This window comes from Sceloporus occidentalis, unplaced genomic scaffold, assembly GCF_023333645.1.
Source record: "Sceloporus occidentalis isolate IW3139 unplaced genomic scaffold, rSceOcc1.0.p SCAF_5, whole genome shotgun sequence".
NCBI lineage: Eukaryota > Metazoa > Chordata > Lepidosauria > Squamata > Phrynosomatidae > Sceloporus > Sceloporus occidentalis.
In genome coordinates this window covers 83,930,887-83,943,364 of record NW_028316985.1, presented here as the reverse complement: position 1 = coordinate 83,943,364, position 12,478 = coordinate 83,930,887, and the positions used below count along the sequence as shown (strand labels likewise).

Here is a 12,478-nt window from a genome sequence, read left to right as displayed (position 1 = left end):
TTCAAACCACTCCCAGCACAGAAACACATAGCCACTGTGTTAACACAAAGTTAGGTAAGGACCAAAGTTGTCCTAAGCAATTTCCAATATCCCTAGACTGGGAGGGATTTGGATTTGACACGGCTTCTGCTGGCCTAGTTTTGGCCCAACTGGCCCTTGACCATCTTTACATGTTAGGATTGCATTCTTAGTGGCCAACCTGGATGTTACAATGTAAAGCAGCCACCTATAGTTCTATGACTCCACAGCTGGGATGAATCTTTCCAAGTCCTGAAGGTCTTGACTGAAACTAGTCAGGACATGCACCGACATGCAGAATGAAACTTACATTTGAATGAAGCTCAGGTGTCACCTCTGCTGTTACTACTTACAGAAAACATGTCTGTAAGATAGTTCTTCAAGATATCTGTGTATTGGGTTCTTAGCTTAGAGTGTCTCCATACTAGTACCACTTGCTGACAGTAATGTGTGAAGGTGATGCAAAGAGACTCCATGTGATTAGGTCCATGACCACATGCCACCTGCTGATGGCTTCAAGTGGTGATCAGGGAATGGATGTAGATGGAAATGTTCCAAAGTCCTGTATTGGTGACGGTTGACAGAATAATAGTAGTATAGCTACAGTATCTTGACACAGGACCAGAATGTAATTACTTGTTCCATGAGATATGGCACCAAGCAGCCCTTTGGCCAAGGACCTTGCAGTCACCATCCTCGCCTGGTGAAAATTCTAATGAATATTGGCAGAAACTGAGGCTTTTAGCATGAGGCAGCAGCTGGAATAAGGAACCAGGCCAGTCTCTCTCTCTCTCTCTCTCTCTCTCTCTCTCTCTCTCTCTCTCTCTCTCTCTCTGTGTGTGTGTGTGTGTGTGTCTCAAAAATCAGCAGGGCTCTAGACTTTGCTTGGGTGAAACATGGAACTAGCTGGGATCCTAGGTTCCAGCCTGACACTATCTGCTATCTTACTGGCTGATTTATAGCGACTTTACTGTTCCCTGTGGGGCCAGATTCATTATTATCACCTGTGATTTCAGTTATCATTCTCCCACCCCACCCCACATATGACAAATTGCCATGCTGAAGCAACTTTCTCATTAGGGGGCATAATGTTTGAGCCAGCTAGGCAACCCAGCAAGCAAAAGAGAAACACGATGACATTATCAGGATACTTTGGGTGGGCCCAGAATTTCTCAGTGGAATCTGTGCATTCACCCTGGAAGGCCTCTAAAGTTCACAACAACGGAAGACCTTTAAAGTTTGAAGCTAACTAAGGTCTTGTGCAGACCGGCCTTAAAGGCTGGGTTGGGGGCAGAGTCAGGGCGTAGCATCCATATGATGCATGCCCCAGCCCCAGGGTGGTGTGACGCTGCACCACACAGCACACAGCATCATGGCACTCCTCTGGCACTGTGTCCGCATGACACAGCACCGAAGGAGCACTGTAAATCTGTGGCACTGCAGCTGTTGCACCCTGGAAAGGCCAGATCGGGGCCATAGCATGCGATTGCTGCACCCCCGATCAGGGAAAAATAGAGGTGGCTGCAGCCGCCCCTTAGAGACGGTCTGCATAACCCCTAGGAAATCTAGCAACTTTCTAGAAGGAAAGAGTCCCATGCTTTAAATCAAGAAGCTCTCCATTTGAAGTAGGACAGTGCTACTCAAGGTGGTCTGTGGACTGGTGCTGGACCATATACCAAGGTCTACAGCAGCAGTTCTCAACCTTTGGGGCGCGATCCCTTTGGGGGTGGAATGTACCTTTCACAGGGGTTGCCTAAGACCATTGGAAAACACATATTTCCGATGGTCTTAGGATCCGAGACACCAAGTTGGGGGTCACCACAACATCATAAACTGTATTAAAAAGTCATGGCATTAGAAAGGTTGGGAACCACTAGTCTACAGCAAGTTTCCAGGAAAGTAGGAAACACAGCTATAGTCTTCTTGACCTCCACATCAAATAGCTTAAGAAGCACTGGTGTAGGAATATTCCTCACCATTAGCTATGGTAAAGTTGCTGGGAACTGAAGTCCAACAACATCTGGAGGGCCATAACTGCACATTCATGCCTTAACTTCTAAAGCTAGGTGGAAGATGGGATGTATCACAATTTAATAAAGTTATTAAGACAAATAATAGTAGTAAGAAAGAAACAGCTGCTTTCTAAAATAATAAAATACAGAGGTTCACCTCTAAAAGAATGATTTTTGCAAGTCACTCCTACATGAATGGGGCTACATCTGTGGGCCCTTTGGGAAAGTTTAGACAATAGCATCTCAATCTATTAACGCAAAATACAAAGAATCCTTTTGTTCTTTAGAGACAAAGAATGTTCTGCTCCTTCCTTTATGGGAACCAGTAAACAAAACAGGATGTCTTCCATTAACTATTGCTTCCAGCTTTGTCTACACTGGGAAACTGCTTTAGAACAAGCCAAAACATCAGACCATAGTTTGCTTTCATGGCCTGGTTTGGTGAAAAGCTGTAACCCATTGTTTTGCAGTTTGGGTGAAATAAAAGTAAACCTGTTGGAGGACATCTGGTTCGTTTGCTGGTTTGTTTGTTTTTTGCAAAAGTCTTATTCATATTTTGGTTTATTAAACTGAAATACGGCTGCTCAAACCAAACATAGTCTATACATCCAGTGAAAACACTGACTCCTCTTTCCCAGGGATTTCTTTATTTTTCCACAGCAGCTGTCTTGAAACACTTCTGCCATTCAAACAAAATAATGATTTGGTCAACTCAGTACTGCAAATCCATTAGCTCAAGTCTAAGTTAAAAAAAAAGATCCTGGGCAGAAGCACAGATGAGCCATCTGCATTCTAAAGAATGGCATTTTTTCAACTCTGCACTTAGCTGTGAAGTATGAAATCTGGTTAGGATGATAAAAATGGATGAGTCATAGCCCTCAAACCAGATACATGATACTTTTGTAAGATTTAGCCTGCATTTGGGTATTTTGCTGCTTTCAGTAGGCATAATCCCACCTGTCTCCTATCTGATCCAGCTCCATCCCCACAAGCATGTGAATTGCTCATGAGCACAAGCATGTGACTTAGAGAAACCTAGAGAGGAAGAAGTCCAGCCCAGCCATCTCTTAATTCTAGATTAGTCTCATTCCAGATGGCATCATTCCATTCTAGGTTGCTTGACCTTGCCCTAGTCACTTCTGTTAGGATATACAGAAAAGAGTTTGGGAAAGTTACTCTTTCAGGTGCTAACTCCCAGAACTCCCAGCCAGCAAGCTTTCCAAGTTGTGGTAGAAGGTGCCATGCTGCAGAGGGTCTTTGCTTCTTGGAAGTATTGTGAGGAAAGTGAGAGTACAATGAATCTTCCTTCCCTTCTTTCCCCCAGTAGTCAAACATGTCAAAGCCAAATCCGACCCAGGATCTGCCAAGCAAATAGCCAAAGTGCAGTTCTACTCCAGGCAAGCAATTAGGCACAAAGCATTTTTACAGATGAAAATGCAGAAGAACAAGATGGTGGAAAATATCACTGCAATCTGCATATTCAGTCTGGGAAATCAATTCAGCAGATGCTGAAAGATCTTGTTCTTTTTTTATAAATTTGTTGTCTTTAGTATGCCATTATTGTGGCACATGATATTAGAGACTATCTATAAGGTAGGTCATGCATTAAAGAGGAGAGGTTGTTTTAAAAGGGACTGCAATCAAACTATTGTCTGTTTTTGTGCAAAAAATAATTATTATTGGTTCTTCCGTGTGTAATTACAATGCATTTTGATTTACTCTACCTTGAATTTATTTTTAGCCATGGAACTGTGTTCAACTTGCTTTCCATATCTGTATCTTTAGGGATATTATTATTTGTTCATTATTTTAATTTAATGAAATTAAATTGTTCATTATATTCTTGTTTACTATTTCTGTAATGATTGAACAGTGTAGTCCATCAGTGGCGCTTAATTCTGTGTAAAGGTGTCATTCAGTCAGTCTGCTCATTTCAAATAAGAACTAACTGCACAGTCCAAGCCAATGTATTGTTAGCTTCAGGACCAGTTGGCGTCCTGTTGATTTGCTACAGTATGCCATTGGGCTATATAAAATTGTCATATATTAAATTGTTCTTACAATTTTCTAACAGGTGATACAACCCTTCAGACTAAAACAGGAAACATTACAGTTGGTAAGTTGTTTTTGTTGGTTTTTCAACAGGACAATATAATGGCTGGCTGCTCAACTGAGTAATCATGGTGTTGCCCAGAGTTGCTCACAGGTCAAAAACTTGTCAGATGCACTAGTCAATTTCCGCTGTGATTGAACTTTATGTAGGTAGCTAGGCTGACTGACAAATTTACTGTTTGAAGGCCAGTGGTGTTTTCCATTGTTAACCTGAGCCATAGTGTTAAACTGACTGTTGACAACCTCACAATGCCTTTCCGCTTTATGTGTTGCAAGTGTTATGGTTTATTGTTATTAGCAACTCTATTAACTCATTCAAAATGTTTAATTAATTATCTGTCTCTTGATCAGTTAAAGTCATTGTTAATTGCTTTCAAGTCACTTTCACCTTATGGTGACCCTATGAATGAGATACCTCCAAGACAACTGTTACCAACAGCTCTGCTGAGGTCCATGCAGATTCAGGGCAGTGGCTTCTTTGAGTCTATCAATCTATAATACAGTCTTCTTATTTTCCTACTGCCACCAACTTCACCAAAAATGTCCTCTCATGATATATCAAAAGTATGATAGCCTCAGAATTTGATTTCTCTGGAGATTTCTGACTTGATTTGTTCTCAGATCCATTTTCTCCTCCGGTCCCACATTTCAGGGAAGCTGATTCTCTTCCTGTCAGATTTCTTCTCTGTCCATCTTTCACAACCATACATAGAAATTGGACATACAATGACATGGATGAACCTGACTTTGTTATCTTTACACTTTAGGGTATTATCTAGTTCCTTCATAGCTGCCCAACCAAGTCCTAGTTTTCTGCCTCTTAACCAAGCAAGCTTAAAATATTTTCCTTGTAACTCACCTCATTATAAAGATGAATTTTCAAAGTGTTGAAAGTTATATGGTTCTGTCACCTGCCGCTGACTTTTATAAAGAGTGAGTGTCATATGTTTTCACTGTTCCCCCAGGGGCATTGCATGAAATCTTTCTTCTTGGTGTGCTAATTTACTATATGCAGAGAAAGTGGTTTTTGTTTTTTTAAACGTGGCAAATCATTTTAGAATATACAGTTGTTCCTCAGTATCTGCAGGGGATCCGTTCTGGAACCACCCCCACCACCGGCAGATATCAAAATCTGCAGATGCTCAAATTCCGTTGCCCCAATGGCGGTGCATGCACACAGCCACACCACCATTAGGAACAGCCCCATTGTTCTGTGGTAGCGTGTGGATGCATCTGCACCATAATTGGGGACAATAGAACTTAATGACAGCCTGGTCGCATGCATTAACTGCCACAGCACTACAGGGGCTGTCCCTAATGGCAGCATGGCCACATTCATATGCTGCCATTGGGGACAACACAGGCTTGCCGTCAATGAATGCTTGAATCCGCAGCTGGCAAGTCCGCATATATGGAGGGCCAGCTGTACTTCTGACTTGCATTTTGGAATGATCTGGAATTCTGTTACTTCATATTTTATCATGGTTGGGGCATGTCTTCAGCATTACTGGAAACAAATGAAATCAATGACAGGAAAGTGAAATATTTAGGTTCCATTGATATTTCCATGATCAGATTCTGTATCCACTGACTTTTTAGGGACGTTCTCTGAAAGTATTTTGGAACAGCAAATAAATAACTTGTCCCTATTTCTATATGAGAGAATAAAAAACAGCAACATTAAATACTAAGAATTATAGGCCTCCTTGCCTCACAAAAGTGCTACCTTTGAAGACTTAAGAATACACATTTGTCAACCCTGTGCATGTGCAGAAAATGATGTCTGTACATAAAATGTGTCTGTACATAAAATGTCTGTACATAAAATGAGAGGAAAATATATACATGAAAGAAAAAGCATCATAGATCAGTTTCAAAAAATCAGAAGTGATCTTTGTGTAATCTACATTCCAGACATCTGATGTGTAACTAGACACTTGCTAATTCTGTCCAGATTGTTTAACCTCATACAGGCATTTGTTTCTATTCATCCAGGCTATCAACATGTATGCATAATACTGCTATAGGTTTGATGGCAACTATCTCATTCAGCATCAGGATTTAATAAATTTGGCTGGGAACAGCCAATAAATTGGAAGCCTGAATTCATCTTTAGTGTCCCATACACAAAACGTATATGCTGTTTTGGGGGATTTACTCTAAAATTAGATTCACTAATCTATAAAACCTGTTTGGCTGTAAGGGAATTCCACTGGAATCAATTCCATGGATATGGTCTTTTAGGTTTTTGTTTTTTAAAAAGTATTTTGTATAGAATACTTGCTTTATAACTAACAGTAAGGTACTGGAGGGATTGGTTATTGCATCAAACAGCAAAGAAACATTGACTCCAACAAATATATCAGATGAAGAAGAACAGAAACATTTGAATGGCTGGTAAAACATATATCAACACGGAAGAAATCGTGTTGATTTGAATTCATCCTGCTGAGCACCTGATATGTGGTTATTTCCACAGGACATAGAATAGACATTTGTTTATTTGTTTAAATATTTCTGTCCCACTCTATATCACAAGAACTCAGGATAGCATACAGGTAAAATCAATAAACAACAAAATCAATAAACAATCAATAAACAGGTTGAGACACTTTAAAATAAATATAATTTACATAGACTGAAAACATGCTAAACACATTAACAAGTTAAAATGGGTTTTAAAAGTTAAAACAGCTTTAAACCATGTGCAAAATATTTTAAAGTAGCTTGGGCCCAAAGGCTTTAATAAACAGCCATGTTTTTACTTGGTGCCCTAATTAAGACAGTGTTTGTATCATTCGGCTTGCAAAGGGAGGGCATTCCACAATTGGGATGCCACGCCTGGGAAGTCCTTGTTTCATATGTTCATTAAGGCACGGTACAGAGCACCAAAAAAGGCACCAGGGAGTCGCCTCTACTTGTTCCGTAGCAGCGCCGCAGCAACCAAATTGGACTCTCTAACCGTTTTACAGTGTCTAAGCTAATTGGGTCCAACAAGGTGGATACTCATTTTAGTGACCTACAGAAGGATGCAAGGCTGAGTGGACCTTGCAGCTCCTGGGATTGAATTCTCAACCTTGTAGCTTGCAGTACAGGCATTTAACCATTGCACCACCAAGGCTCCCTACAGACTGTCAGCAAGGAGTAGGTTTTTGCCGCTCCTTTTGCCGACGGCCTCAGAGCAGCTTCTGGCTGCATTGGGGTTGTATGTGTACGTCGTCTGCACACCATGCCCCCAAAGCATCCGGACGCTGCATCTTTTGTCCCATCTGTTTCGGACCAGAGTTTGCCAACATCAGCTCTTTCTGTTGATCTTTTTTATACAACTTTGTACTGACCATTCAGATCAGCCACTGGAGCAACAGTATTTTGATTTTTTTTTTTTTAAATTTTACTCCTCAACCAAGCCTATATTTTAAATTATATTGCATTTACTTCAATTCCAATAAAAGTTTTGATAATGATTATCAGGAACAAGGCTGGGCAGAAAATGCCTGGTTTTAAAAACCAAGCACAATTTCTTTTAACATTGTCATGGTAGGAGTTGCGTGAATTTCTAATACTGAAAGTCAGCTATTGATTGTCAAAATTCTTTCTATCCCCTCCCAAAATGCCAGATGTCTTAAATGCTCATACAAAATTTCACTCCATGCTGACTTCATTGCTGTGGTTTATATTCTGTACTTGTATCTGTTTCCAAGGTTTATTGAGATTCATATGACTTGCTGCTCTTAAAACATTTGCCAAGCTAGAAATGATGTGATCCAGACATACACTTATGCCAGATCTACTTTTTTTCCTACTTACAGCAACTCCCTCCCTGATTCCATGCACCCCAAAATCTTTGCTTTAACTCCCTGTTCAAAATGCAGATTGGTGGATTTCCTGGTTGAAAGGGAAATAAGAAATTTTAATATACAGTACAGGAGCTAGAAAGAAGCCCAAATGTGAATTACATTTGGATCCTGACTATTTGAAACAATACTTTCAACTAGCATGTATATGCAAATGTATCAATTCTGTGATGAAGAGAGTTGTGATGGAAGCTTTGATATTAGGAACTGAGTTCCAGGTCACTGCCTCTTGGTTTATCTTAATCTGTAGGGTTGTTGTAAATAGTGTTGGCACTGCCATTGGGTGGAAAGAGGCAGATCTCTCAGGCAGCAGATGAACAGCAAGCAGAGGAAAGTTTGTTTATGCTTCATTAGGCCAGCTCCTTGTTAGTATGCTATTAATACTCACCAATATTTTGGGGAGGACATGAAGAAGAAGGAGGAGGAGGAGGAGGAGGAGGAGGAGGAGGAGGAGGCAGCAGTGGTGATGATGGTGATGATTACTATAATGATAGACCAACAGAGCAGTAGAGATTGGTGTGCATTCCCATGTTCTTTCAGAAGGAACCCCTATTGAGTAGTGGGACCTCTAAGTTTATAATGCTGAGAATTCATCTTATCACAGTCATTCCAAGGTTTCTTGAGGAGAAAAATCAAAGGTGATATCATTGAAGAGACGAGAAGATGGTAAGGAGAAAGAAGAGGGACAATGTAACTAGGAGAAGTGGAATTCTGAGAAAAAGGAAGAAAAGAAAAGAAAAAAGGAGAAAGAGGGACAATAAAGAGTAAAGTAAAACTGGACAAAGGACAAGAGAAGGACAAAGAAGATGAGAGGAGGAATGGGACTAAGGAAGGAGAGTGAACACAGTTCAGCTAGGAGATATGGGAAAGGAGATGAGAGGCAGAAGAGAATGAGAAGACATTTAGCCCAGGGTTGTAGCCAAGAAAGGATAGAGAAGAGAAGGAAAAGGCATTTATAGTTGTGGTGTAGCAGGAAAAAGAGGATGAGAGAGAAAGAAGGAAAGAAGATATTTAGCCAGGATTTGTGGGTAAGAGGAGGAGAAAAGGGAGAGAAATGACACCAAGAATTACAAGAGAAAGGAATTAAGCGCTTAAACTGAGATGAAAAAGGAAGACATTCATATCACAGTACTAACAAAGATGAAACACATCTATGCCTCACGTCAGAAAGGAAATTGTACTACAACTTCAATAATTCTGCCTAGTGTGAGAAAGGTAGTTTATTTTCAAGGCAGGCAGGGCCTGAGATATGGGAAGCCATCTGTGTATCTATGTATAAATGTGATCTTGGGGCTTTCACTCTACTATTCTCCAGTAGCAATTTTCAAAATGGCTCACTTCCCTGAGTAGTCAAACATCTTTTTAATTCTCCTCTTGCCTAGAACTAAAAAAAGTTGTGCACAATTGAACCATGTTTTGGAGAGGGTTGATGGAAGCGAAATCAAAGGAGAAATCCCCCTGAGAAACATAAAACTTTTTTGGCCCTGCGTGATGAGGTCAGTGTTCTTAGAGCAGCTCTAGTTTCTCTAGTTAATAGCATTTCTTGACCTTTTTGTGCCATTCATCAAATCCCAGTGCTAATCGCCAATGGCCCCAACTACCAGAATTATTTTTTCCTCCCATATGAATCAGATCAACAGCAGTAACTGTTTAAAAAATAAAATTAGGGGAAATCCCTCTCTTCTCTCACCAAAAGTATGCTAGATCATGCTGAGAACCTCTGGCCCTACCAAACTAATTTGCTACACTTCGGCCTGTTACAGACTGCCAAAATAAAGCTGCTTCGGGTCTCTTTGGAGGTATGCTATTTAAATGATGCATGGGTCCTAAGAGTCCGGAGGTCGCGCCAAAGCCACACTCCATTCCTAAGCATTGGAGTGCAGCTTTGGTGCAGCTTCCGGATTCTTAGGATGCATGCATCATTTAAACAGCATACCTCCAAAGAGACCCGAAGCAGCTTTATTTTGGCAGTCTGTAACAGGCCGATCTTCTTTTAATTCAGTGGGTCTCTGTTCTTTCCTACACCTGCTGCATCTTATCCATGCCAATGGGAAAGCAAAGAGAATCTGGAATAATTATCATTATCGTATTTTTGGCTGGGAAAGGAGCCTTCTTTCTTTGCTTTTAGCCCACCATGCTTTCTTTGTTAGCAGCCTTCAGTTCATTTTTGATATTTAATGAGCCTGTTTAACTTTCCTTTTGACTAGAAATGTGTTGATTTCTGTCTCTACATCATATTCATCCCAAAGAATTCTTGAACATGGACTCCTAAACTCCCTGATCCCATTCAACTTTCTAAGGCTATCATTATATATGTAGTCCAAAAACAACTGCTGCCAGTGATCTGCACATTATTGGTTTTTAGTCCATGTGCCTCATCTTTCCTTTGTTTATAAGATACAAAGCTAAACAAAGGTGGGGTTCTCATCGGATTCCTTTTGCCCCAGAAATCTGTCTCTCATAAACCAGAAAAACCTATCTAAATTGTTTCTTCCACTTCATCTTTTGTGCTAGTCAAAACCAAGTTTGTTGAAATCTTTTGAGAGTACCACATCACTTATTAGAGCCATATGTGTCTTTTGTTTAAGAATGACTCTTTTCTTTACATTCCCTTTAAGCTAGTGGTTACATATGCACCATAAAATGGTTGAATTTAAGTTTATCTCATTTTATTCCTAGTGGAAATACAGTCTAACTATAGTTACTTGTTTCAAAAAAGTTCTAATGAAAGCAACAGATTGAGATATGTGATCTGCTAAAGTCCCATTGATTTCAGCTGAAACTGACATATTTTTATTTGACTGTGCTCTATTAGCATCTACACTTTCTGTGTTGCTATTTAAATACAGCAGTTCCAACCCAACACAGACTGTGTTCATTAATAATAGAAAGAATATTCATAATTAATTATCCATTCTCAAGTTTTAAAAAATGGATGTCCTGACAGTCAATAAAGCCTGTTGAGAAGGATGATAGACCAGCAAGATATTTGTGCAATTTTCTTCTGGCAATTTCATCCTACAGAGTTCTGGAGGAATTAGTCTGTGGACAATAACATGTGAGGGAATGGTTTATAGAGAACCCCTCTGTTTTCTGTTTTCTTGAACAGATGGTTATTGGAATGTACCCTTTTTAAAAAGGGGCCCCTAGAGTTGTTCAGCCTAAATGCCCTAAAGGTATCAGATCTCCTCTGATCTTGGAAGCTAAGCAGGATCAGACCTAATTAGTACTTGGATGGGAAATCGCCAATGAATACCAGGTACTGTAGGCTATGTATTTCAGAGGAAGGAATTGGCAAAACCACCTCTGAGTCGTCCTTACCTAAGAAATCCCTATAAAACTCATAGGGTCACTGTAAGTTGACCGGCAGCTTGAAGGTGTGCATGCACACACACAAGTTATTCAGGAAAATAATATTTTTCAGCCTTTGGGAGAAGTATGCATGAATATATCTAGCTGAGGATACAAATATAGATACCTATTTCAACATGTATAGCCCCTGGCTAGACTGGCTTGAAAACATATTTGACCTTTCATATGCACACTAGAACCTCTGTGCCTGCAAACAATCTTTGGAGTTGACTTTTCCAATAAAAAAAACACAAGAAAGCATATTTCCCACTCCCGTTTCCTTCTGAGTTCTCTTCCAACACCTGGGAGAAGCTGCTAAACATTCATTTTGTGAATATATATGTGTAATCTCAGTTCCTGTTCTGGGAATGTTGTAGCTGGCAGTGTTATGGATGGCTCCCAATAGAGGGTTTTTTTTTCTCCCCCTGTAAAAATTTGCAGAGTTCCAGATGGAGAGGTCCTATTAATCTCAGGACTGGGAGCACAGATTCATTGACTGATTAATTTATCATGCCGTGAGGCTATTTCAAGCTGTTCTCCAGCATAGCCTTTTTGGCAAGGGCTGGCCCCAACCCACCTCAGGCTGCAGATTCTGGGGACAGGGTGAGCAGTGGTGAGTTGCTGGAATAGTGAAGAGAGTACTGGAAAATATATTAAAAGCAGACAACAGTAAGGAGACAAGCACCTGTGCTCAGAAATGGTCAGCTAAAAAGCCCAATGTGTTTCAGCCTTAATGAGAAAAGGTCTTCTTCAAGAGCTAGAAACCAAGCAGAAATGCACATATATCAGTGATTCCCAAACTTTGGTCCTCCAGGATTTTTTGGACTTCAGCTCCCAAGAGCCCCAGCCAGTTTGGCTAAGTCAGGGGTTCTGGGCACTGAAGTTCAAAACATCTGGAAGACCAAAGTTTGGGAAACACTGACATATAGGTATTAAAAAGCCAAAATAATACTCAATTAACCATACCCTTCAGCAGAAATCACTGGAGTGGATTTCAAAACACAGGACCATAAAAAGGACAGGTTCTATAGTGTTTTGCGATATATACGTATTCCAGGTAGTCCTTGAAAAGGAATAGTTAATGGTGTTGGAAGCCAGAGGTGAGCTTACACTTTGTATACTGCTTAGTAC

General features: G+C 40.3%; 1 protein-coding gene across 2 annotated transcripts in view; it reads left to right on the top strand.

Annotated features, from left to right (window-relative positions):
* LOC149312417 (protein FAM185A-like) overlaps positions 1 to 12,478 on the top strand; it is a 54,749-nt gene that overhangs the window by 24,743 nt on the left and 17,528 nt on the right. Inside the window, exon 5 of one of the 2 annotated variants that reach the window (XM_089526868.1) lies at positions 4,105 to 4,146. The exons of the other annotated variant lie outside the window; for it this stretch is intronic. Within the exon in view, the coding sequence (XP_089382994.1) occupies positions 4,105 to 4,146 (42 nt within the window). The remainder of the gene's footprint in view (positions 1 to 4,104; positions 4,147 to 12,478) is intronic. 2 annotated transcript variants of the gene reach the window in all.